The sequence below is a fragment of the Nuphar pumila genome, chromosome 8, assembly GCF_984573655.1.
Source record: "Nuphar pumila chromosome 8, dmNupPumi1.hap1.1, whole genome shotgun sequence".
In the NCBI taxonomy this organism is placed as follows: domain Eukaryota; kingdom Viridiplantae; phylum Streptophyta; class Magnoliopsida; order Nymphaeales; family Nymphaeaceae; genus Nuphar; species Nuphar pumila.
This window is the reverse complement of record NC_143256.1, coordinates 6,120,266-6,147,847: the sequence shown is the minus strand read 5'-3', so window position 1 is coordinate 6,147,847 and position 27,582 is coordinate 6,120,266. Positions and strand designations below refer to the sequence as shown.

The 27,582-nt window shown below is 39.0% G+C and overlaps 2 protein-coding genes and 2 long non-coding RNA genes across 4 annotated transcripts; 1 reads left to right on the top strand and 3 right to left on the bottom strand.

Annotated features, from left to right (window-relative positions):
- Positions 1 to 648: 648 nt before the first annotated feature.
- LOC149829509 (embryo-specific protein ATS3A-like) lies at positions 649 to 6,204 on the bottom strand. The gene is made up of 3 exons (XM_090015988.1): positions 5,938 to 6,204; positions 5,687 to 5,815; positions 649 to 1,152 (listed from the first exon to the last, which is right to left on the bottom strand). The coding sequence occupies exons 1-3, from the start codon at positions 6,070 to 6,072 to the stop codon at positions 856 to 858; spliced, it is 561 nt and encodes a 186-aa protein (XP_089872114.1). The 5' UTR covers positions 6,073 to 6,204; the 3' UTR covers positions 649 to 855.
- LOC149829508 (uncharacterized) lies at positions 5,349 to 7,538 on the top strand. Its single transcript, XR_016433717.1, has 2 exons — positions 5,349 to 5,773; positions 7,308 to 7,538. It is a non-coding gene; the product is annotated as an uncharacterized LOC149829508 (long non-coding RNA).
- A 4,719-nt stretch (positions 7,539 to 12,257) lies between these two features.
- LOC149829507 (peroxidase superfamily protein) lies at positions 12,258 to 15,406 on the bottom strand. Its single transcript, XM_090016218.1, has 5 exons — positions 15,350 to 15,406; positions 14,865 to 15,083; positions 14,577 to 14,756; positions 14,088 to 14,250; positions 12,258 to 12,679 (listed from the first exon to the last, which is right to left on the bottom strand). Exons 1-5 carry the CDS (start codon positions 15,404 to 15,406, stop codon positions 12,258 to 12,260), a joined length of 1,041 nt encoding a protein of 346 aa, XP_089872344.1.
- A 1,933-nt stretch (positions 15,407 to 17,339) lies between these two features.
- On the bottom strand, positions 17,340 to 27,135 carry LOC149829506 (uncharacterized). The gene is made up of 3 exons (XR_016433563.1): positions 27,079 to 27,135; positions 17,634 to 17,971; positions 17,340 to 17,494 (listed from the first exon to the last, which is right to left on the bottom strand). It is a non-coding gene; the product is annotated as an uncharacterized LOC149829506 (long non-coding RNA).
- Between the last annotated feature and the right edge of the window lie 447 nt (positions 27,136 to 27,582).

Here is a 27,582-nt window from a genome sequence, read left to right as displayed (position 1 = left end):
GAAGGTACTAAATGCAGGAAACCCAGCTCTTCGATCTCCCTCAGATTTGAGGGTAGAGCTTTTTTATATTTATTACAAAGACGGAAACTTGCTTGGAAGAAACGTCTCGCTGGGTCAAGTCGTCCACTTTGTCCTTGTGCAAAGCAAACGGCAAGTTGTTTCCCTTTTTTAATTTTCAATCAATCAAGAAATTACACTAATGGAAGTTTCATAGACAACCCTGCACAGAATTTACAATCTTTGTTAGTTGGGTGTCACACCATAATGGGCCAGCACTTTCTATATATATATAACAAGTCTCTGGCTAGCAAAACCCTTGAGGTCCCTCTGTCCATTGGGGAGTATACCCAGCTGCAAGAGACGTTCCCAGTGGGTTTCAAACCATGGTTGTTCCATGTTAGAAGACAAACTATCATCGCCCCAATCCTGAAGACACAGCCCTTATGGGCAATTTTTCACAAATCTGTCATTCATAAATTAAAAAAAAGAAGGAAAAGACCAATATCTATGCATTTATTTCTACAGAACAGCATGGGATTTAGCCATTCTCCACCCAGTGGATAATCATTATGCAAACGATGCATTTTCTGCATAAAGGAACCATTTCTTGACCAAAAAGAATCCAGATCATGTTTCATAGGAATGAAATACTACAAAGCCTTGCACTGTACAGATTTTTTTCGATATTTCAATTTGTGAATGGGCATCCAGATCTAAAGGCAACACAAATTTTCTTTAAATTTTGGTTTACTACCCCAAGATATATAATAAAGTCTCAGCTGATAGAAAAACGCCAAAGTCCAAACACAAAATAATTGTTATTCTCAGATATAAATAAGGAACTTCTTATTCTATCTATATGGCTGTGATCAAGCTCTGAGCACCAACATCATCAGCCCCAAGATGAGCATTGTTACACAGGTTGAAGCCATACCACACACCATTAGGAAGAAACATGTCATAGTAAAAGCTTACAGCCTGGGAATTGGGGGTGTAGACTGTGATCTGTTGAGGCTTCCAGCCATCACTTCCAACCCTCAGCAAATAGAGGTAGCAGATGTTGTAGGTGCAAGTGCCAGTTATCTTGAACGTGTCCGTCGAGCATCTCTCGAATGTCCTTGATGATGGATCGTCCAGCCTTGGTGCATACACCTGCTCATTTTGAAACTGGATTAGTCATGAGGATACACACACATCTAAGGGGTTATAATCATGTAATTATTGAAAGCTTCCATGTATCTTGGAGAACTTGCTTCTCCCCAAGGCTACTTGGGGAGCTGGAAGGTAACCACTTCCAAAAGGGTTTCACTTAGTGGGATGGGGCCTAAGCCACTAGATGGTGGTTTAAGTTCAAATCCCACGGCGTCACCCCTTATGCAAGCTGAAGAAAGGTGTCTCCTTAAGGGCGAGGGGTGCATTCATGGAGTTTTACTCTATCAGAACACTGACCGTAAGTACGGGAGGCTAAGTCCATCGTGACTAGGTCTCCGATCTTGGGGGTGGTTTCTCCTTGTCATAAATAAATAAAATAAAAATTAACCATATCATCCTTACAAAATGGTACACTTCTCAAAAAGCCTCACAATTTGCCGAAATCCATCCCATGTCCAAAATTTTGATTTCGAACTTTTTTTTTTTACATTTTTACCCCTCCACAAATATACCACAATGTTCGCAACTTATTGTTACAAATATCCCCAAAATGTGAGCCTCCTTTAAATAAATAAAAAAAGCATAAGGGGGCAAAGGCAGGACATTCACAAATACAATAACTCCCCAAAATGTGCAAACATTTTTTAATTAAATACTCTTAAATTTGCAAATGTTCTAACCTTACATGAGCATGTCTTGCTGCATGTACCTTTTATGTGATTTTAATAAAAGAAGGTTCACATATTTTGGGAACATTCGCAACCCTGAGTTGTGAAGGTCCTCAAAATGTGTGAACCTCTTTTAACTAAATACTCTTACATTTGTGAATGTTATGACTTTAACATGCAAATGTCCTTACACATTTGTGAACTTCCTCCTGCCACACTCTTATGCAATTTTAGTAAAGGAAGGTTTGCACATGTATTTGTAAATGTCCTCCTCCATGTGTCATTTATGTGTATTTTTTTATAGTAAAAGAAGGTTCACACATTTTGGTGGTGTTCGCAATCATGAGTTGCAAAGGTTGTACTATATTTGCAAATGTCCTCTCCTAGTGCACTTTATGCAATTTTTTTTTTTAGTAAAAAATGATTCACATATTTTAGGAACATTCACAACAATGATTTGTGAACATCATGCTATATTTGTGAAGTGGCAAAAATGTCTTAAAAAGTTGAGAATCAAAATTTTAGACATGAAGTGGATTTTGGCAAAATGTTTTCCAAAAACACGACATTTTGTAAGGACAGTACAATTATTTTTTGTAAATATAATATAAAGAAAGTGCTTCCTAAGACCAGTTCTCTTATCATAGGAAGTGCAGTACCACTAAATAGACTGTGGATATCAAATATACACATTTATATCTGCTTAGCATTCAACTAAAATATTTGAAAAACAATGGGACTACACTGCAAAGTACATTACCTGGATGTAAAACTTGAGAAGGAAAAAATTGGATATATGTGTTGTTATGCCTACGGTTGGGAAACAAGCCAAGCAGCTCATGGCTTAGATCGTGTCTGGCTCGTAAAAAATCTCATTCAAACTCGTAAAATAAGCTCGGCAAGCTAAATATGAACAATGAGTACTCGGCTCCGCTCGACTCACATAAGCTTGTTAGGTGTTAAAAAATATATTTTTATGTAATTCTATTTCTCCAGCTCTAAACCAGTGCATTTTTTCTATAAAAAAAAAACAGCTTGGACTCTGCTCGTTTAACTCGGGTTCATTATGAGCTTGAACTAGGCTTGGCTCGTCACAATAATGCACCAAGCTTGAACACTTCAAGCTAGGCTCTTTCAGCTGGTTTACCAACCCCATTGGTATGGCAGAATGCATATCTGATGTCAAAGGGTGCAAGCAGAATGGATATGGGCTGGATCATCACAAATCCAAATCTTAATCTAAATATTGCGTGTGAAAACTGAATCCAAATCTGGATATGGACCAGATTAAATGAAGTAACATTGAATCCAAAACAGAATTTTATATGATAATTCTAGTTCTAATAGAAAAAGGTTGAAAACAACGGCTTTACATGTAAAAGGTGCAAACAAATGGGATTTGCTCCAATCCAAATGTATACCTGACAGAAAGCATCGATCTTAATTCAAACTCGAACTCTATAAATGCCCAATCATGCAAATCTGAACTCGATGCGTTCGGATCATATTTTAAGATCCATGCCCAACAATAAGTAGGATTAGGAACAGTGGTCCAACCGAATCTGACCCATTTGCACTCTATATGATGGGGGATTTTCCGGAGATTTAAAAAGAAATGACAATCAAAGTAGGGCTGTCAATGGGTTGGATATCTGACCCATTGGGTGCACCCAAACCTACTCAAATGTCAAGCAACCATATTCAGGTTCGAATTGGAGTTATGTCCTGTTGAGAAAATGAAACCCTAAGCCAGGCCCTTATAATTTAAAGGGTATTCAGAATTTATATTCCTTTACATGAAAATGCACAAGTGAACACCTGGATTGGCAGGATCAAGTCGGATATCTGGCAAAAAATCGTATCTCAAACCCAACCCACGTTGTTTGGGTCGGTCCAAGTCAACCCGAATAACAATCGGGTGGGCAGTTTTATGTCCATACCCATATTTCTGGGTTTGGGTCAGATCAGGCACCCCAAACAAATCCGACCCATTGACACCACCAAAACGAAGGGCTCATTTGGTAACATTCCCAAAGATTTTATAATGGATGATGCCTCCAAGATTCGCAGTTTGTCAGCTACCCACAAGAATTTCTTGTTTTTGTAACCTTTGAGACCAATTATTGTAGGGTCCGTCAGCATCTGAATCGGATCCAAATAGCATATTTGAGTCCAAAAAGTTAAAGAATCCTAATACATGCATGATGGCAGTAAACAAAAACCATTTCCTGTCTTGGTCTCAAGTCTTAGCAAATGTAACATACTCAGATCCCATTAAATCCGTATATCCGAATTTCAGGGTGTTGAAAACAGCTCTGGGTCATAAGAAATCCGTTTTGCAGGATCCAACCTCAAGTCCATACAGACCATGACAGTCACCAGCAACCCAACCAGAGTCCATGTGGACCTCTGATCACCCATCCCGGTCCATCTCAAAGATAAACGGCTCTAATTCCATTTATTTGAATGTGCAGATTTCTTTAGCCCAAGTCTGAATCTATTTATCCGGATTGGGTAAGGCATAATGGTGTTAGAGCTTATATCTAAATCCAAATCCGAACCCAAAACCAAACTAGACAATATGTAAAATGAGTCTCTGATTATGTTATATAGCTTATCGGATCCAGATTGAGTAATGTTTCTTTCATCCAAATTTGAATCCTGTTAGGTAAGATCCAATTACGAAATGTTCAATAATACCTATACTCCAACTTCACCTGACCTAGGGATGGCAGTGGGGCGGGGCGGGGGACAAGGTTTCCACCCCCGCCCCGCCTCAAAATTTTATCCTCCACCCCCTACTCCATCCCCGTTTCATACCCTTCATCCCCAGTCCAAAAGGAGATGAGGCGGGGCGGGGCGGGGATATTGTGGGGAAAAGTGGTCGGGGCGGGGATCGTGGCGGGGATGGGGTGGGACGGGGAAAAGTGCAAGTCCACCCCCTCCCCGCCTCCGCGGCGGGGATGGATTTTATCCTCCACCCCCGCCTCCATCCCCGTTTCATACCCTTCATCCCCGGTCCAAACGGGGGGCGGGGCCCGCTTTCCCCCGGTCCACTGCCATCCCTAACCTGACCCGCAGCAAAATTACCTGGGCCCGGCATGGGAAGCAGAAAGGAAACGAGGAATCCATTGACCAACACAAACATGGTAAGTCGCTTTCGTCGTGGAAACAAGCCCCCAAAATCAAGGCACACCACCTCCCTTTTCCGTAGAAACCCTTTCCTATGGCTCACGGCTGGACTCGCTTTCTGTGGGAGGAGATTCTACGCGGTGCGTGTTTGTTGTGGCACGAAAATGGAGGGGAATTTCGCGGAAACACACCATGGCAACGCAAACGAGGGAGTGTCCTTTTCTGCGGAAAGTAACCCCCAAAGTCAACGTTGCCCCTTGTTTCCACGATAACTTTCCCGAGGGGCTCGTCTACCACGGAAGGCAGCGGGAAGTCCCCTTGTGCGTTACGCAAACGCACATTAAATCCTTGGAAAAACCAGAATATATATATATATATTTTAAGGCGTGATGGCGCAAGCGCAGGGAGGGGATCGTTTTTCTACAGAAACAAGTGCGTCACTTGATGATGCAAACATGGGGAAATCTTTTTCTTGGTAGAAAGTCGCCTCCAAATTCAACGTCTGATCCCCTATTTTCCTGGGGAAAAAACGTCTTTGTGTGGGAAGGAAGTTGGGCTCTCTGTTTTCTCAGCAGAATGTGAACGGCCACGATGCACTCGGTTGGAACTTGGAAGGCTCGGATTGACGTGTGGCGGGCGAACATCTTATGAGATAGAGAACGGTCCTTGTTTGTTTTGTTCCCCGGAAACCCCAAAGGACCAACCCAGAAGGAGAAGAGCGAAAAGGGTCAAACCTGGTTGCCGTGGGCATCGCCAAAGGCGAGGCTGATCCTGTCCCTCGTAAACGCCCTGGACGAGCAGCTCGTCTTCACGACCACCGTGTACGAGCACCCTCTTCCTGCTCCCACCTCACCACCAACACCCTTTCATTGCACAAAAACCAAACGACGCTCTGATATCCATCCAACCAAGATCGAGAGAAAGAAAATCCAACAAGGTTTGGGATTTTAGGGGATTTCGTAAAGAGGAGATCGCGATTTCATACCTGGAAAATTGGGATCTCCAGAGATCTCAGCGGCTGTGGTCTTGGACTGGTGGTGGTGCAGTCTGCGACGGTGACGGTGACGGTGAGCAAAAGGACGGAGAGGAGGGGGAGAAGAGACAGGGGCATTTTCGTCATCTTTGAATTGTGAAGTGCTCGATCTAAACTTGCGTTTGTGATCCTCACTGCCTCAAGAGAGTCCCTTTGTATATAATTCTAAATGACGAAAATGACCCTCGTTTCGTTCCTCGTGGGGCGTCTGGTTTTTGGAGATCCGGTCCATATTGAACATCACCCACCAGGGCACTTTGTCCATGGTTTTTTATTTATTGAAAAAAAATAAAAGAAATCCTGCCCTCGTGTCCTATTTTGCAAAAAAAAAAATCTCGAACTTGCGAGTCGAACCCGAATCACGAACCCTGTGTCCGCGTGTCTTTGTAACATAGTTTTTAAGGTTGGACTAAAGCTCATCCAGGTAGTTTGCAACTGATCCCAAGCCCAAACAGTAGAGGTGCAGGTGATTGGGTTCCTACCCTGGTCCAAAGAGGATCCATTTATCTGAAATTATTGGACACGGGTATCTCTAGTTCAGCTCAGGAGCATATGCCCATGGGCTTATTTGGATCCTAGACTCGGTCCAGTAATAATCTAGCAATGGATGCAGGTCAACTGGGATCAGGTCTAACCTCTCTCGTATCCAACCCAAGTGCAATATCGGCCCAGTACTGGATCTAAGCCTAAGAATATTCGATGCTCCATATAAAGGGAGGATTAGAGCAGTCAACAGGTTGGCCCTGCACGGAATTTGGGTGTGTGAGTCCTGACCAAATCTAACTTTGTGGTGCTATTACCTGAACTGGAGATAGCTTAGGTAAGACTGGGAATAGTAATACCGATACCTGGTAAAACAAATATTTGTGTACATCTTGCAATGAAAATTTTCTATTCTTAATTAAAATTAAGGATAGGCCTAGGTTTGAAAAATTTTCTTTTGCGCATGCATTAGTTAAGACTAAGCCTAAGTTGTGCAAGATCCAATTCAGCAACTCATCGATAGCTCCTCTAGTTGACTTTTGTCTTCAAAATATCACAAAACAATATGACATCTTTGTTAAACATATCGAAACTAAAGTTACTAACACGGCTAACTAGCTAATATAGTTATTACTTCTTCATGATTATCCTTGATGTTTCTTTACTTGAGATTTCATTATATGATATTAGATTTACATGATGAATTATCTCTAATTATATGATTGTCATGAAGCATGCTATGATACCCATGATAGATGTTTGATTAATTATCATGATGTATATTATGTGGATTTGTTTATCGGCTCGCAAGAGTTTTAACCTCATTTCAATGAGCGTAGGTAATGAATGATGATACGGTGCAAAAGTACGGTGTATGGTGAGGCCATGAACCATCCTTCCTAATAGTCTTGGTGATCATTGGACAAACTTTTGGGTGTCTCATTTTAAATGGGATGTTTTGATGTTATTTAGAAATTTGTAATTTTAATATTCAAAACTATGTGAGATAGATGGAATGAAAATCATTTCTTTTAATTTGTGAGTTAAAGATGGATCTAATTCTCAAGCAATTATTTCATTTCGGTAACCCGCGATTGTCTGACTTTTTAAAACTCAATTATATCTGATGTACTATTTTAAAAAAAAATAGTTAAAATTGTACAATTTTAAAGTTAAAAAATTTGGGGCATTACAACATTGGTATCAGAGTAAGATTTGAAAAAAAATGGTTCAAGTCTCATCAAACATCAACATTGCACTGTAAGTATACCCCAACTAAATTGATTGAATTAAAATATTCTCATGTATGCTACGAATACATCTGTGAAATCAAGAATTTAGAAATAATGTTAGGAATATCACTTAGCATGCATTATTGTGGACCTTAGTTAGTTTGATTACTTTTGGTCCGATTAGATGATGTGAGCAGCTAAATTTAATAATGTTATGGATGCCCTGAGCGACTTAACGAGTGTTGTGGGCCAGCAAGCCGAGGCCATGCGGACTATCGAGGACAACCTTCAGCAGGTTGCGCAAGATTGAGTAATAGTTGGTGGATGGATTTTGTACAAGAGATTCATAGACATGAATCCTCCAGCCTTTACTGGAAAGACCTGAGGCGGCTAAGAATTGGCTCCGAGAAATAGATTTTTTTTTTTGAGTTTTGAAGGTCCCTGATGATAAAAAGGTCAACTTCGAAACCTACGGGTTAAAGAGAATGCAGAGCGTTGGTGGGCAACAACCTTTGAGGTAAAGTTCCTGAGTGAATCGGTCACATGGGAGCAATTTGTGAGTCTTTTATGCAGCATATTTTTTGAAGCATGAAAAGAATAGAAAGATACAGGAGTTTCTTGACTTACAGAAAGGCGGGAAAAACTTTGATCAATTATATCACAAAATTTTGAGGTTTGGAGTTGCCTCAATATCTACACTACCGAGGAAGAATGTGCAATAAAATTTGCATGAGGATTAAAACCAACACTGCAAACCAAGGTCTACACCCGTGGACCAAAGATGCTTGATGAGGCCATTGAGGTAGCCACTTTGCTTGAGGGTGACTCGGTAGAGACACAAAAACTCCAACTGATGAAGTTCGTACCACAGACTGGAGTCTGGAGGAGTACCAAAAAGAAGGATTCAGATGAAAAGAATCTCTTACCTCCTACCAAGAAGCATAAGCAATATAAAGGAACCGGGTCTCAGTCGAGGCTGAATCAAAGGTGTCGAAAGTACCATCATTTTCACAGTGTTCAGATGTGCCTTCGTGATATGGGTGCCTGTAACTACTGTAGAAAAATGGGCCATTACATTCAGGAGTGTTCCAATAAGCAGGTCGATGATGAGCAATGAACAGCTCGGGGAGTCCAACCTCAGTAGTAGTAGACAGTCTTGATGGAGGCAAATTGGTATAAGGCATTGTGTGGGGTCATCTGAATTGATTTGTGTTGGTGCCCCAAAGTGATGGTTGATAATCTTGTGCTTTGATAATTGAACTTAGCAGAAATGCTTGTGCCCGAATAATGGCCTTTGACCCTGTGAGCAGCCTACGGTGCTTATGCATATACGACACCATATTTCACTTGATGAAATTCTAAAATCAAGTAACCTATCAAGGAATGATTTTCCAATGGATAATCTCTATGAGGATAAGTCAAAGACCAGAGGATGCAGTCAGTCCAGCACGATGCGAAGATGGGTTCTATGTTGCTCCTCATCATCTGAATATATCAAAATATCGTTGATGAATACTATCACAAATAGGTTCAGATAATCACAGAAAACATGATTCAGCATATCCATGAATGTTGTTGAAGCATTTGTCGACTAGAATGGCATCACTAACAATTCGTATGTCCATATTAAGTGTGAAACGCAGTGCCACCTCTTGGTTCAGGGCTATCATGCTGGCGAAGAACATCTGGACTCCATGTTGTACGAATCTCGAAGCCTTCAATGAGGAAATCAATCTCCCATGACTGGGAGGTTGCACCACACAAAACTCTATCACTGGCTGACATCTTAGCAAACTCTCAAAGTGTTCGCAAAGCTAATACATCTCGAATATGACATCAAAGTCAGTAATCTCTAGGAGGATGAGGTTTGCGGGAAACACTTGATAATACTTCGACCTTCGAAAGATACAAAACACAGAAAGAATTTGCTCCTAAGGGTGTGGTTATTGCCACACAACTATTCATCTCTATGGCAGGAATATCTAACATCTTAGCAAACTCATTTGACATGAACAAGTGTCTCACACCATAATCAAACAATACTCGTGTAGAATAATCGGTAATGGACAATACCTTCGATGACTTAGTGACTCGAGTTGGCTTTATCTATGGTAGCTGCATAAACTCAATTTCCAGTCCTCCTCTGTGGATAAGCTAGCTAGGTCTGATGTTGTTGTTGAGTATGTTGTTGTTGAAGCTACTGTGACACATATCGTTGTTATATAAGTCGAGGTGAAGCCAACCCCTAGGGACAAAACCGAATGTAGTGGCCCTTTTGGCCACAAAGCAAACATGTTGCAATCTCATGGGGACAAGGTGATCCACATGGTCCTTTTGACATCTTTGATATCTCCCAGTAGATTATCTTTGTTGTTGTTGTTGTTGTTGTCAGCCCTTGAACCTCTATTGCTTCTGATTTTGAGGTTGGCCTCTAGTTCTTCTTTCGATGGTTCTTTTGAAAATACTTCTTGAAGGATTTCTAGGAATCCTTCTTCGATCCTAATGTTGAAGGTTTTCACAAGGGCACCACTGCCTCGGTCCGCTATAAGGTCACCGGTCTACCTAGGGATGTATTTTCAATCACTAGTATTTTTTTAAACCCTAAGAGCACTCGATTATATCAGCACCAGAATCCAGAACCCTTTGTCAATGTGTTCTTTTTTCTAAAAGAAGTTGTAATGCTCTACCACTAGCAAACGTAACGGGACCTTTAACTGTGAAGAGTCCTTGTCCTCTTAGCCACCATGATCAATGATTGGTCCACACTCATGACCAAATGACATAACCTCACCCACACCATGTCAATCATTAAGTCCACGGGGTTGGTGCAAACTCGGTAACAAGACGAGAATGAAGCCATTCAAGGTGAGAGGTTATCCCATCTTTTAGGGTGTAACCTCACTTTTTTATTTATTTATGTGCATTAATAAAAAGGTATCTAAGTATCCATATGGTACCCTGGGCCCTTGCCCAACAAACTACACAATGAAACTAATTAAGCAATATATTTTATTCGTGCAAAAATCCTTATTTCATGCATGAGGTGACTCTTGTACCCCAAACCGCATCACGTCATGGATGAATCCCTACAACCACTCATGCGTTAGGCCCACACATGGAAAATTGTTTTCCCAAGGTCTATAACCAACAGTTACTTGGGTAATTCATAAAATTGCATTTTTATGAAGACCACTAACCCATACTTAATTAGTTTACTAAGACCTATTCATCTAAAAAGCATCAAGAATCCATCCTCATGGCCAACAAAGATAAAAAAATGTGCAAAATCACTAGTGTTATGTTCATTCTTATCACAATTAACAAGTACCGGTTCATTATTCGATTAATGCCACAATCTTCAGGCCTTCCACCAAAAAATCATACATTCCAACATAGGAGATAGCTAAATTCACAAATTTTCATAAGAAAATTCATCACATTGGAACAACTAATTTTAACGTACTTGCATACTCCCTTGAAATCAGTAGGCATGGATTTAGATAAAAGTTTACTTAGCGTGCTTGCATCTAACATCTGGTAACAGCATCCATGGCTTTAGGGAAAATTTGCCATAACATGTTTGCCTGTAAAGTCATGCTGGCATATATCACACTCTACCAGCATGTAAGGACTTAGGATAGGATTCACTACAAGGTACCTGACTAGTCGAGTTCAGTATGAACTTATCGACACCCTCATGCTGAAATTTCCATTCAAACATACTTGGTTACAGCACCTCTATTTTCAGCTAAAAAACAGAATAGAAACTTCTGTATCTAAGGGCCTAACTTGGATGCGAAACACATATTACAGTAGGTTGGAGTTACATATAATTGTATACAACATTTTTTTTGGCATTGAAAACAGGTATGGACAAAAATCGCAAGCAACATAAAAGCCGATTTTATAACTGGGGTCATCACGAATTTCACGAGTACTACACACTCACACCACAATACACAGTTACGTGCATGGAAATACAGTGTTAGGTGCATACGTGTGCTACTAAAACAGAAGGCAGGTGTAAGCTAGATAAAACAGAAGAAAAAGAGGATGGAATCAGCGGACATGCAGCACACACGATCAGTGTGTGTGAAGCACTCTCACGCCCAAGGAAGCACCCTGCTGGGGTCTGCATGAGTGCAGCACACACAGCACAACCCATACCGGGTCAGGTGCTCGAAAGCCCATCGGGTACCCGGCCTGATGTCTACCCCTAATGGTCAATTTAACGTAGTGTTAACGTCTCCATGACAGGTTTTGTGGGGCTAGGATATCCATTATCCAATCAAGACCACTACCATGCTTAGCAAACCGTATTGCAATATAGTGGGTTCCAACGTAATCTAATGTTGTGATCATGACTAACCTTCTTACAGTAAGGGGAAGTATTTTTTGAGCCGTTCATTCTCAGTCTTACTTGGATCGATCCAACCGAACATGATCAAGTTGGTCAATCCCTGCATGCAACTTCTACGCTAGCTGTAGAGAGGTCGCAGGATCATAAACAGGCAAACCTATCTCGTGGCCTTATTTATTGAAACATACACGGGTTGGTCAATTAAACTTGGAGCATGCATTCCTGATCTCCCCCTGTGACCCTGTTTTAACCCCAATGCTCCCCATCTTTACCATTGCCTTGGAGAACTCGAAATCAAACCTAAAACCCAGTAATCCTCTTATAGTGCCTGCATAACTCTGCACAAAGCCCTTTGTAGAATCATCTCCCCAAAGCCTTTGGTCGGACTCCAGCACCCCATTTCCATCCCTTAGATTTCTAAAGTAGCTAACATCAAACTTGAGCTGGCTGTCCTTGTCTAGTGCCACACGCTTGGAGGCATCACCACCCGGGGGGCACAAGGATTGGAGCTGAGACAATGATGCTTGGCTCATTGTTGGATCTGCATTCCCTGTGGCTGTGAAGTTGTATAAGCGGTAGCTGAAGAAGAGGCAATCAGTTTGCCCTATAGTGTGTGCACCTGCACAAAATACACTTTTCAAATCAGGATTGTTGGCCTTACAAGGTATATATATATATATATGTGTGTGTGTGTGTGTGTGTGTGTGTGTGTGTGGTGATTAATAAGGACTTTGATTGATTGGTAGTTTGATATCCTCCGATCTTGATATCCAAAAGATATGCTTGGATTGGAGATCGGAAGATCTATGTCACAAGGTCTATGTTTGATCTATGGCGTGTCCCTGGTGACAAGTATCGGGTATGCTCTGACACCAGACACGGCCCTGACACTAATATTATTTTGATATTATTTATAGTTTTGAGTAATTTACATATAGCCGTCTAAGGTATGGAGAAATTACATTTAACCGTTTTAAGTTATTAAAGTTTTAAGATAGCCACCTACCATTTGGAGAAATTAACTGATTCTATTAGTTCCCGTCAAACTAACCTTAGTTAAATTTTAATCCTCCTTAGTTAATTACAGTAAATGACATTTTAACCTTTCTCTTTCTTGAAACAATTGGACCCTCAAAAACTCTTTAGAATAAATAAAAAATTCTAGGCCATTTTTGGACAGAGCAAAGTTTTCATAATTTTCTTGTTGACATGGATCTAAGAGGCTCGTATTCAAACAATGAGAGAGAGAGAGGAATTCGGGGGAAAAAATAGATGGTGTCTCTCTCTCTTTCTCTTCTGCTTTCTTTTATTTGTTTTGGCTTTTGCTCTTGTTCAGTTCATCTGTTCAACATTTTGTTGATCTTCATGAGTGTGGTAATGTTGTATTTCTTTCGTCTTTCTCTCTCTTCTAATGACCGCCGGGTTCAACAGGCATTTCAGCCGGCGATTGTCATGATGGTGTCATCCTTTTGTAGTTAACGGGCAACAACACTGATGAAGAAAAACAATCCGAACGTCCATGCTTCAGATTTATGATGGTTGGGAAAATCTGTAGGAAGGGCTCATTGTTACCCTCTTCTAGGGATGGCAGTGGACCGAGGCCACCCTCGCCCTGTCTCAAAATTCTGCCCTCCATCCTCACCTCCATCCCCTTTTCATGTCTTCTATTCCCGCTTCCATCCCTAGTCTAAACAGGGCAAGGCAAGGCAGGGCAGAACCCTATTTTCTCTCGGTCCACTGTCATACCTACCCTCTTCAGAGAGAGTGAGAGAGGATCAACATTATCACTCATGAAGATCAACAAAATGTTGAACCCATGAACCGAACAAAATAGAAAACAAAACTAAAAATATAGAAAAACAAAAGCTAATATAGAAAAACAAAAGCTAAAGAAAAAGAAACTACAGCCTGCTAGCAACAAACAACAAAGCCAAGGACAGAAGGAGAGGTCTCTAAGATGCATACGTAGAATCGCATATATATCAACCAGGATTTTATGGACAAGATGAGAGAGAGAGAGAGAGGACCGGATAGTGTAACAAGATCCCGGACAGTGAAGCCTTTATCAAAGAATTTCTGCTTCAGCACTGAGACGGAATCAGCTGGGGATGGCAAGTTTGAGGCCTCTGACGACGAAGAAATCCGACCATCTCTTCTGCCTGTTGGCACCGACCAACTAGGTCCATCGCTCTGTCAACCAGACCAATCACCATGTTATTAAATGCAACAAGAAAAGATTATATTGCATTTTCCTATTCAAAAGTGTTGCTCCATCATCTCACTAGCACCATCATTCCCTTGTGCGTAAACCGTGTAATCACCTAAGGCTAAGGAATACTAGTGCTAGCCTTTTAGGGCATAAGAGACAAGTTGGCACTTTACATCTACTAACTAGGACTGAATGAACAAGTTATATGCAATGTTTTCCTGTTTTTTATGAAAGAAAGCCCGCTATGTTTTGCCCACACAAGAGCAGCTAGGCAATTGTTTCTTAATTTGTGTGCGTTTGGGATTACCAAGTTAACAGCATCTCTGGCTGCAAGAGCGAGTATATCAGCACAAGAGACAACGCCAGGGCAAGCAGCCTCCAGTTGAGCTTTGGCATCATCCACAACTTCAAAGCCTCGAAGACCCATATTAGTAAGTGCGTTCCTTTCAGCCGCAGGGCCCGCTATGAGCACAGAACCATCACACCCCTGCCAAACCAAATGAAACACATGCATGGTGCAGGATCTAATCAATAAACACAATCTCACCAAGCGAGCTTTCACTTTTTTTTGTTAGCACAAGAAAGTGAGAATTACCTGGACAAAGCAATCGTGGAAATGGAGCCTAAGCAAGCCTGCTGCAATGGTGGGATCACTTCTGAAATGTGCTTCAACGGTGGATCTGACGATGGACTCAGCCTTTGGGCAACTAGAAGAGTAGAAGCCTGCTGTCAAGGTATCTTGGCCAAGGGCAAGTGTACAAAGGATACATCCAAGGTATAGAAAAATCATGGATCCCATGTTCATCAGTTTGATCTAGTACCAGGCAGATGCACAATGAGTAACACAAGACAATGTTTGCAAAGCTTTTGGCTTGTTAACTTGGGGAATCAACAAGGTGGACAAACAAAGAGCATATATGACTTTTTCATTGATATTGTGCTGAATGTTGGGCTCAATTTATAGAAGTCTCTCTCTCTCTCTCTCTCTCTCTCTCTCTCTCTCTCTCTCTCTCTATATATATATATATATATATATATATATATATATATATATATATATATATATATATATATATATACACGAAGCAGCGTATCACCGGATGCATTTGGCGTCGAACATGCCAAAGGCATCCGCATGGTTTTTTTCGTGTTTTGACATTATGTTGAAAGAAATTAAAAAGAAAAAGCATGCTGCTGGTCACTCGCACAATTGGTGCACTTTTGTCCAACATTACGCCCTAGTGTATATATTTAGGGTAAATATTGGCTAATAATGAAGGTACAGAACTAATGAATTAGAAATCATAGGTGCAAGTTGCATCGACTCAATCTAACCACACAGATGTGTTCAGCATGGTTTGTTTGCTAAGGATCAAACTTTGGAATGTGCTTTTCTGATGTAAAAATATGATCTTTTGAGTTATGAAATTTTGACACATTATGGGCCGTTGATTTTTGGACCCCTTTAAAAACCTAATTACTTGTTACAATCACATGATTCAAAACAAGTTTCCTACTAAACAAACCATGTAGATCACATCCATAACATTTGATCTACAAAAAATCAGATTTTTTTGATTAGTTTTGTCCCATCATTAGTAGCTAATATCTACTCTCTCTCCTATATATATATATATATATATATATATATATATATATATATATATATATATAGAGAGAGAGAGAGAGAGAGAGAGTAATGTGCTCATTCTGCACAGTTTTCTCATTCTATCCCGTTAAGCCCCTTTAAAAATCATAGTTTTTGGTGTTTTTTCTCACATCTAACACCATAAATGTGATCTATAGATTTTGTTTAGTGGGAACTATACGTAGGTTTTTCCTGTAATTCAAAATCAATGGCTATGAAGGCATCAATTTTTCTTGGATTATAAAAATATATTTTTCATCCAAAAAATTGATTCCCACTAAATTGAGCATGAAGTTGCTTTTGACTTGTTTAGAATAATCTTGGAGCCTTGAGTGGGTATTTGGTAAAAAATATTGGATGGCTGAGATGCATAAAGAAAATTTCCATCTTTAGCTTTTTCGTCGACCCCATCCACAATTTGGTTCTAGCGTTTAGTGAATGAACTTAACGTGTGAAGGCGACAAAAAATTATGTCATCTGTAGAAGTGGCTTAGTTGGAAAAGCACCATGTTGCATCACTAGGGATCTCTCTCTCTCTCTCTCTCTCTCTCTCTCTCTCTATATATATATATATATATATATATATATATATATATATATATATATATATATATATATATATATATATATGCGCACTTGGCTTTTGCCTTTTAACAATGAAGGTATGCATCAGCACACTAAGAACGGCCAGGGCTCCACACGGTGTGACAGTGTGAGTTCAGTTCCACTCGCCCCCTATGTCATCCCCATCTTCGTACCCCTCTTAAATCTTAGGATGGCAGTTGTTTTGTTAAGATCCGACCTGTATATAGATGGATTCAACATGGTCGATTTAATAAGAATCAAACTCTTGGGTTGTATTTAAATATATATATATATATGTGTGTGTGTGTGATTTTTAAAACACAAAAAATTATATTTTGGAAGGCTCAAATCAAGGACCTAATGGGAATCGTCTCCAGCAAAGTCCATCTTGACCCACTACAACAAAATAGACTTTTAGTGACAGAATTTTCCATCACTAAAGGCCCCAAGATTTATCAATAAAAGCTCCAAAAGCAGTACTAAATGTCCTATTTAAATGTTTTAGCAACAGGTCAAGCTATCACTAAAAAAAATTTCTAGCCACAGTTACTTCCATCGCAAGAGAAGGCCTAGTGACGCTATAGCCGTCACTAATGGCCATTCTCTTCAAAAACACATTCAGTATTAGTGACGACATTAACTGTCACTAATGATCATTTGCATCAAAAACATAAAATATATAAAATACATGTTAATAACTAAATTATATATATATATATATGACAATATGCAACTTTTTTTTCAAATTATATTTCCTGTCAAAAATTACTATATCCTGCAGCAAACGAAATAAATAAAAAACGTCACCAATGAAAAACAAATAAACTTGACCCCATCCCCATGTTTTACAGGCAAACTTGACCCCATCCCCTTGCTTTATGGTTGCCTGATACAGAGCATTTTTTACATCTGGCCTGTTAGTTTCAAGTACTCCAGCAACTTTGTCAATCTTGCAATGAAGCTTCATTGTTGTAATAAAGCTAGAAAGTTCCCTGAAAATAGCCAAATGAACATGTTAAGCACTACAGGCTTTAACACCAGCAAATAAACACCGAAGCAATAACTAGCAGAGGAAAAAAAATTGAAAATCAGGATCCCACTCAACACCAACAGAAAGAACAGAGGTGTTACCCGTAGCAGCTGCAGCTGTTAACGTAATAATGTCACCAGCAGTTCTAACATTAACTGCAGAATTGTTAACAGAGGTTGGGTGATCTCGCTCAGCACCTAGTGATTTTGCAGCCTCAACACACCAAGGCAACAACCACATCGGTTTTAGACTGTTCTTCTTTGGAGGAAGCAACGGTTGCAACAGCAATTGCAGCTACTACAGCAACGCAAACAGCAGCATGAACCTGGGCATTGTGTGTGTGAGCCTCTTCTTTATTCTTCTCTCTCCGGTCTTTGAGCCATCTGCCAACAGTCTTCCCTCTATAGTGCGCCTGCGCCGTGTTGCTCAGCCTGCAGAACTGTAATTGAATCAACTCGATCAGGTTATACCTCAAGCCACGCAGGTCTTTCCAAGCTCCTACACAATGCAACTCGACCAGAAGATGACTTGTTACAGTCCAAATGAGAGTAAAAACATGGTTGGTTATGCTTAGCTTAACTGGAAACGTGACCAGGTGGGTGTGTATGCACAATTGCACCATAGCATAAATTTAGCAGTTACATGCATACATATAAATTAATTATTAAACACACTATGAAGCAATTGTAAGACAAAATACAAGATCCCGCCTTTTTTTCCTGTTTGCCCATTGAATCAAAGTATTTAACGTTGAAGACAATAAAATTTGAAGCAAATGTCTCTTTACAATCCAAACAAGTGAAAAAAAAGGAAAAGAGAAACAAAATCCTAAATATGTAGAGTGATGCATAAAGAACAACATAATTCAAAAGCAACTAGGACAGTTGGTTTTTTAATAGGAAGTGGTTACAACTATTACCATGGACTCTTCATCACCTTCAACAAAGTTCTTGGGTAGTGGACTCCACAGTCATCTATAATTCACAAATGACATAGTATATAGAATGCAAAAAGTCTCTGAAAAAATATATAACATAAATATGCAATTATGTCAACAGGTAATAGGCCAACAACCCAAACATCACTGAAAATAATAGCTGCAGTGCCAAAAGACTAGTATAGAGGAAGCATGTTTAAGTATGAAACAACAATTTAAAAGACAGAATACTCAGTTGAACTGACAAAAAACAACACAGTTGAAGAAAACTATAAGTAGAAGACTACCTCTAAAAACAGCACAGTTGTCAACATCAATATACATAAATTATCAACAAAGGACCAAATTCATGAAGTCCATCCATCATGAGAAAACTCACACTAAGAACTAGATTTAAAAGGAAAGGCAAACACAAATTCTATGAAATAGTCCACTAAAAGATATTAAAACTACAAAATCTGGAAACATTTATTCAGGAAAACATTATTCACAACAAAATCGGCATGAAACTGAAATAGGCCATCCATCAAAAATCAGAATCCAAAATGAAAATTCATATCCAACTTAATTGAAAATTAGCAACGAAGAGACTGCACAATATTTACATTGCCCTCAAAAAAACATTATGGAGACCCTCTGATCCTCCATACATCCCTCAGCATCAAAGTTCGATGCAGCTCTAATTGCACTAACACCAAATAATGTTGTTTCAAGAAAAATGAGACTAAGATCTTGCACATCAGGCCATTGCCCACTTCCATGTCGATCCAATGTATTCATAAAGACTTTGTTAAGTTCCTCCGCAATGTCTTCCTCTGAAGAAAGAATCCTCCCAAGAAATCTCACAAATTCTTTGAAGATTCTCAGCAAGAACATAAAAGGAATAACAGCATACATATCTCATAGCAGATTCGATAACACTTCCTAGAACGACCTTCACTAGGCCAGTATCAAGGATGAATTTTAAGATCATTTAATATTTTTAATTAATTTTATACCACCACTCATCATGTGGATAGGTGTGCACAGAGGCTTGCACATGTGGATGACTTCAGTGACAGCAGAATGCCAACAAAGGAACGTGCAAGCTAACCATATAAGCAAACAAGTTTTGAGAGATGTATGCAAGACAGGCATACATCTCTTAATTATAGAAATCGCATATGGCTAAGAAAAACAGCACAAAATGCATATGTTTCTCATTGTTCACATATGGGGAAAGTGGGTAAAAAATTGCAAACTGCCAAAAACACAAATATATAAGATAAAGAGTAAGAAAATAACTAGAAAAAGGAAAAATTAAAATACTTTTGAGACACCATGATACTGTCACAACAATATCATTACAATAATATCAAGATATTTTGGTAATGTTTGTGATAAGAACATTAGACCACATGCATAAGAACATTAGGCCACAAATTCTAACTAAGATTTACGCAAGAAAGCAATAGATTTTTACCCTACTATAATTCGAATACGGTTTTTGTTTTTGAAAACCCATATCACATGACATACATAAATTTATTCGTTTTTATTTCAAGTAAATCGTTCTCTTTAGGGGTTTGAACCGATTTCTCCTTGGTAAAATCAAAATAAACACCTCTTCACTAATCCAAATAAAATTTTATGAAGACTTTTCTTTTTAACAACTTGGTAATTTGAATCCGGGCTAATCGGCTAAGCCCGATTTGCCCGTATTCGAACCCCATACTCGTTTAGAATATTTAATTTTTTTAGGGTTTATATGGTTTCCATCACATGTATAGGTCCGGAGTGTATGCAAGTATATTAATACTGAAACAAAATTTTGATTTGAACCCAAGAAAATCTGATTTTTAAACAAAAACAATTTTTGAGAGGGGTTTTCTTTCGAAAACTCCCACGCATGAGAGGTTTGGTATAGTGTTTGTTTTATTAGAAATCGGAATAAACTCGTGTCTACGAGTTTCAATTTACGTTTAGATAATAGAACCCCCTACCTTTTGTGCGAAAACAATCCTCTAAATCGGAAAAAGTGATCCTCCCAAGGGAACCGACCGTCCGCATTGTGTGGTGGCTGCATCAAGATGATCAACCCGCTCCACTAACGTACGTAGGTTCACCTCTTGGTTTGCACAAGAGGAAAACCACAAGAAAGATGAAAGAAAAATAAGAAAGAAGAAGCAAGAGAGAAAAGAAGGAGAGAATAGAGAGAGCAAACTCAAAACAATGAGAAAGGGGCAAATAGGGCATCAGCCCCTCCTGCCATTTTATAAATTATGGGGATTAGGTCAAGGGGCTGAGTTAATCTCAACCCTTGATCTAACCTCCAACCCCCTTTCCTTTTCTCTAATTTCTTGTTTCCTTTTCTATATTTTTTAATTGGCATTACATTTTTTTTCTATTTAACTAATGGATTAAGTTAGTATTATACTGTGTATTATATATAGTATATACTATATAATAATTATGCATATGGACCGGTCGACATCCCCATATGGGGTTCACCTCTCCATATTGCCTAATATCAAACTTCCTTGCTTGGCAAGCAAGTTTGACTTTGTCAAACTCTTTTTTTTTTTTCTTTTTTTGCCACTTTCATATTCTTTGTTATTTCTTCCTTCTTTCTAAATGTCCAGCCCCCATCCTAGAAAGATCTAGGATGGGACGTCCTCCCCCCCCCCCCCCCCCCCCCCCCGGGGCTTCCCCTATGTTTTAGTAAGTTTTGCCTTGTTAAAACATGGTTTTTGGTAACTTTTAAAATCCTTTCAATTTAAAACTTGAATTTAATTTTATTTTAAAGTCAGCAAATAGGTGCCACATAGGATGGGACGACCCCACCTATAGACCTCTACCAACTTATACAATTTAGTTAAGCTAAATTTTTCATTCTATTTTAATTATTTTACTAATTAACTTTATTTATTATTTTAGATTTCAATTCTTTCAAAACTATAATTTAAGTTTTAAATGGAATAACTCTAAATAGAAACCAAATTATTTTCAAATATATGTGAAATTCTTCTAAACCACGATTTGTCTAGCTTATTTAAAAATTTTCGTAGAATTGCTATTTTCTCATAAATGTATTTCAAAAACGATTTTCACTAGGGTCGATAGAACCCATTTGCGTTTTGAGTGCTTTTATTTTATTTTTTTTCTAAGTCCTAATCTAAGACCTAGTCTATTGTATATTGTGTAACACATATCATCATTATCAAATTATCACATATAGAGATATTCACAAAAATTTATAAAAAATCCTCAAAAAATTGCGAGCATTACATCCAACTCCCCTTAAAAAAATTTGTCCTCGAAATTTGACTAGGGTTACATACCGAATAGGCGTGGATATTTCGCTTTCATCTCCGCTTCTGGCTCTCATGTACATTCTTTAAGCCCATGGTGTTTCCATCGTACCTTCACCAAAGGAATCGTCTTATTTTGCAACACTTGCTCTCGTTGATTAAAAATCTTTGTTGGACACTCCTTGATCGTGAGATCCTTCTGCACTTCTATCTCATCGTACTGAATAATATGTGTCGGGTCCAGCACATATTTCCTCAACATCAACACGTGAAAACCATAGTGGATGTTCGAGAACTGTAGTGAGAGTGTCAATCTGTAAGTTGCGCCTCCAATCTTTTCGAGAATGAGGAAAGGTCCTACATACCTCGAACTTAACTTACCCTTCTTGCCAAACCAAAACACACACTTGGTTGGCGATACCTTAACGAACACATGATCCCCGACTTCAAATGTGACTTCACGACACTTTGGATCTACATAACTTTTTCGACAGCTCTGAGTGATCAAAAGTCTCTTCTGTATCAACTATGCTTGGTCGATGTAGTGTTGTAGGACTATTGGTGAGTCGATAGCTCAATCACCAACCTCACTCCAACATATCGGAGACCTACAGGGTCGCCCGTATAAAGTCTCGTATGGAGCCATACCGATGCTCGAATGATAATTGTTATCATAGGCGAACTCAACTAGCTTCAAATGTTTACTCTAATCGCCCTTCCATTCCAACGCTCAAGCGCGCAACATGTCCTCTAGCACCTGGATCGTCCTCTCCGACTCTCCGTCCGTCTGCGGGTGAAAAGTCGTGCTAAACTTAAGCTTTGTCCCTAAAGCTTTCTAAAGTTGCCCCCAAAACTTTAACGTAAATATCGGATCTCTATCAGAAATAATCAAAACAGGCACTCCATGTAACTTAACAATCTCATCTACATATAAGTCTATTAGATTCTCCAGTGTCTAATTCGCCCTGATCGGTAAGAAGTGTGCTGACTTCGTAAGGCGATCCATTATAACCCATATAGTATTGTATTGGTGTCGTGTGCTGGGCAAACCTACAACAAAGTCCATGGTGATGTCCTTCCACTTCCACTACGGTATCTCGATCGTCTGCAGTGTTCTACCAGGTCTCTGATATTTTATCTTGACCTGCTGGCAAACTAAGCATCTCGACACATATTCTATGATATCTCTCTTCATGCCATTCCACCAATAGTTCCTTTACATATCCTTATACATCTTGGTGATACTTCGATGTATAATATACTTAGTTCAATGCGCCTCATCAAGTAGCTCCCTCTGTAGTTGTTGATCCTCTGGCACCCATAGCCTCTTATTGTACCAGATGCTACCATCTTCTTCTAGATGTAGAGCTATCTCATCTTGCTTGCATGCTGCAACCATCTTTGTGAAGCTTGGGTCATCCTTCTGGTGAGCAATAATCTGATCCATGAGTTTGGTTCGCACAGCTAGACTTGCGATCTGAATCTATGTCAAGGTTTTCAATCAATTAGGTCCTCGAGTAATCTCTGCTCACTATTGATCACGCTTGCGAAGATTCTTGCTTTTCTTCTCAATGCATCAGCCACTACATTGGCTTTCCCTCGGTGGTAGGATATGGAAAAGTCATAGTCCTTCAAAAACTCTAACCACTGTCTATGTCTCATATTAAGATCTTTCTGAGAGAAAATGTACTGGAGACTTTTATGATCGGAGAAAACCTTGAACTTCTCACTGTACAAGTAATGTCGCCATACTTTAAGTGCAAAAACTACGACTGCTAGTTTCAAATCATGTGTGGAATAGTTTCATTCATACACTATAACATTCCCATGTTGCATTAATGCGCATCCAAGTCTTGTACCTGATGCGTCGTTGTAGACCACAAATTCTTCATGGCCTGAAGGTAGAGTAAGCACTAGGGCTGAAGTAAGCCTCTTCTTCAGCTCTTGAAAGCTTTCTTTAAATTATTGCGTTCATACGAACTTTATGCCCCTACGAAGTAGCTTGGTTATCGGTGTCGCGATCTTAGAAAAGTCTTAAATAAATCTTCTATAATATTCTGTAAGACCAAGAAAACTGCATATATCCAACACGCTCTTTAGTTGTTTTCAATCTAAGACTGCTTTCACCTTATCAGGGTCCACTGACACCTCGTCTTTTGAGATCACATGTCTCAAAAACATCACCTTCTCCAACCAGAATTCGCACTTAGAAAAGTTTGCATACAACTGATGTTGTCTAAGTATCTCGAGAACAATCTTCAAGTGCTCTCTATGATCTTTCTCACTCTCTGAATAGATAAAAAATTATCATCGATGAAGATTATCACAAACAAACCAAGATAGAGTCAAAAATAATTGTTCATCAGGTCCATGAATGTCGTCGGAGCATTGGTTAGCCCAAAGGGCATCGCCAAAAACTCGTAGTGACCATATTGCATCATGAATGTTGTCTTCTACACATCTGACTCCTTGATCCGCAATCGATGATAACCAGATCAAAGATCTATTTTTTAGAAAACTTTGGCATCCCAAAGTTGATCAAATAAATCATTGATTCGTCAAAGAAGATACTTATCATTGATCTTCACCTAGTTCAACATGTGGTAATCAATGCACAAGCAGATTGACCTATCCTTCTTCTTGACAAACAACACTGGAGCACTCCACAATGAAATGCTCGGCCTAATGAATCCCTTGTCCATCAACTCTTGAAGTTGCTTCTTTAATTCTTTCAATTTTGTAGGGGCAATGCGATAAGGAGCTCTAGAGATTAGGGTCGTACCAGGCACCAACTTTATACCAAAATCGATCTCTCTTGAAGGCGATATGCATGGCAAGTCATCAAAAAACACATTTGCGAATTTGCGAACCACGTCCAAGTCCTTCATCGGGGTCGTGTTGGGTTCCACCAACGAAACACTAGCCAAGAAGGCCTCACAACCATTCTCCATACAACGATGGGCCTTCAATGTTGAGATCATTCTCCCTTTACTCGCTTTCTTATTAGCCTTGTACTTAAGTACAGGTTGATCGGGATGATTAAATTTTATTCGTTGCTCACGACATATCATAGTGCTTATACATCCAATTCATGCCAAGAATCACATCAAACCCAACCATATCCAGCACGATCAGGTTGGCAAAGAGGTTCTGTTCTGAGATAATGACCTCCACGTCTGGTAAGTAAGTGTGAGTGATGGATCTAACGCTCGAGGGTGTGATGATTTCCAAAATATATCCCAAAGTGATAACAATTATATGAACCATGTTTGCAAATTGTGTGAACACAAAGGAATGTGTAACATCCGTATCAAACAATACTTTAGCATCAAATTTGACGATAGAGATTGTACCTTTGATGACATCAGCATCCTCTTGCAACTCCTCTATAGAAGTCGTGTACACCCCGTCTATCGCCCTCCTCTGTCCCTGTGACTAGGAAAACTGTTGTTGCCCACGTGATGCGGCATTTGCTCCTTCCTCTGCCAATCTCTTGAGACAATTCCGAACGATATGTCCCATCCCTTGGGACTTCATGGAATTGAGTTCCTATAAGCCTGTAGCAGACTCCTACATGTGCCTTCTTGCAGATAGGGCACACCGTGGTGGTTTGCTGTGGGCGGCTAGTCTCACCCTGGTGCACCTTGGCCTTCTTCGCAGACGGTGCCCTGCTCGACTCGGCTGCAGGTCTCTGGCTCTTGTTTCGATTACCCTTTGACCTATCGAAATGTCTAGGTTGTCTTCTTAGAAGACTCTCAATCCTCCTACGATACGAGAATAGTCGTTACCATTTGTTTGAGGTTATCTTTAGTTTATAAAAAGAATTTAATTTATTTTTCCCACATGAAGTATCATAGACCTCTATCAACTTATACAATTTAGTTAAGCTAAATTTTTCATTCTATTTTAATTATTTTACTAATTAACTTTATTTATTATTTTGAATTTCAATTCTTTCAAGACTATAATTTAAGTTTTAAATAGAATGACTCTAAATACAAACCAAATTATTTTCAAATGTATGTGAAATTCTTCTAAACCACGATTTGTCTAGCTTATTTAAAAATTTTCCTAGAATTATTATTTTCTCAAAAATGTATTTCGAAAACGATTTCCACTAGGGTCAAGAGGACCCATTGGCGTTTTGAGTGCTTTTATTTTATTTTTTTCTAAGTCCTAATCTAAGACCTAGTCTATTGTATATTGTGTAACACGTATCATCATTATCAAATTATCACATATAGAGATATTCACAAAAATTTATGAAAATTCCTCGAAAAATCGTGGGCATTATAATAAAAGTTATTAAATCAGATGATTCAGCTTCAATTGGATTCTGACAGGAGGATTTCAAGAAATACCCCACTCTGGATCTTTTATTTTCAGCAGAAATCCAAATGATTTCAGACAATATATCCGTAAAGGAGTCTATGTTTGACTTGACAAGCTGGAGGTGATATGTTGTCCCAACTCAATTGGATCATGCACCTGAAGCAGATTGCAACTCATATGATAGTCGAGAGATACCCTGTTCCATGTTGGCCAAGTTAAAAGGAAATGACAGTCTATTTTTCATTTGTATGAGCACTCATCATTTCTGAGGTGGACCGGATAGCTAAACAGATTCACAACAGGCTATCATGGATTATACAATGTGTTCAACACATGTTTTCACAACATCTTGGATCTACTCTGACTTTGAATCACCCAAACACCAGCATGAAAGTAAAGCACTAGAAAGTACAAAAATATATATGAAACAATGACCGTACCTCTTTGCACATAAAAAAAGGACATGGTTTTAAACTAATCCTAGCAGTTATACAAGAAAATTTTGGCACATCAATCTCCCAAGATGTCATCATGTACGTGCAATATCCATAACCTTAAACTACAAATTGTATCCTGCCCAAAATTTCCTTTATACAAGTAGAGGGATTCATGCCATTACAAGTTCAAGAACAGAACAAAGTTTTTATATATTTTCCCACAAAATTGAATATATTTCAACTTGAGCCAAAAAGTTTTGCATTTAATACTTGAACCCAAACTCATTATTAGAATAATATTTCCGCTGGTGATGCCCCCATCGGTAATACACCTTTTTCTAATTGGGTGAAAATAAAATTGATAAATTATCTTTACATCTAGCAGATCACACATCAATTAATTTTTCTAAAATTTTCCATCGAGATTAGCTGATTTATGTGAAAGCAAAATCTAAGATGAGCATAACATCACAATATGACAAAAAATCACACAAAAAACCAAAAAGAGATGATTTTAAAATCCTAAAAAATATTCTAGCAAGAGTGTTACCTTGAAAAACCAAGGTTTTGCTGGTCTCTGAAACCTAATAGAACCTTCCTCCAATATCTGCACCAAAATAAAATAAAATCAGCAAAGAGAAAACAAATAGTACACAATTTGAGGAAAACTAAAATAAACACAAAATAAAGCAAAGAAAATTCAATGAGGCGTTAAAGGAAAAACTAACTCAAAAATTTTCTCACAATCAATTTCAGCAAATCAACATCATATTTGAGTACAAGTATAACCTTTCATAGCAAATACCTAAAAGCAAATAGAAACAGAGATCGGTGTTCAATAAATCCTTGAAGGTAATCTCAAAATTATTGTCATACGCATATCTCGATTGTTGACAGAACCCTAGTAAGCACATAATCATCATCCTCATTTTCAATATCCTATGAAGGTGAGTGCTTTCCCACTCAAACCCATTCATATATTAACCGACCCATTCGGCGAGCCCACAAAATCCACTGAATAAGATTTTGGTGGAAATTTCTTCTCCACATCCCA

Coding starts and splice junctions, on each gene's coding strand:
- LOC149829509 (XM_090015988.1), bottom strand. CDS start 6,072: ATGACGAAAATGCCCCTGTCTCTTCTCCCCCTCCTCTCCGTCCTTTTG. Junction 5,816..5,937: donor TGGAGATCCCAATTTTCCAG/GTATGAAATCGC, acceptor GTGCAATGAAAG/GGTGTTGGTGGTGAGGTGGG. Junction 1,153..5,686: donor GCGATGCCCACGGCAACCAG/GTTTGACCCTTT, acceptor CAAAATGAGCAG/GTGTATGCACCAAGGCTGGA.
- LOC149829507 (XM_090016218.1), bottom strand. CDS start 15,406: ATGCGGATGCCTTTGGCATGTTCGACGCCAAATGCATCCGGTGATACG. Junction 14,757..14,864: donor TCCACGATTGCTTTGTCCAG/GTAATTCTCACT, acceptor TTGGTTTGGCAG/GGGTGTGATGGTTCTGTGCT. Junction 14,251..14,576: donor CCAGAGATGCTGTTAACTTG/GTAATCCCAAAC, acceptor TCTGGTTGACAG/AGCGATGGACCTAGTTGGTC.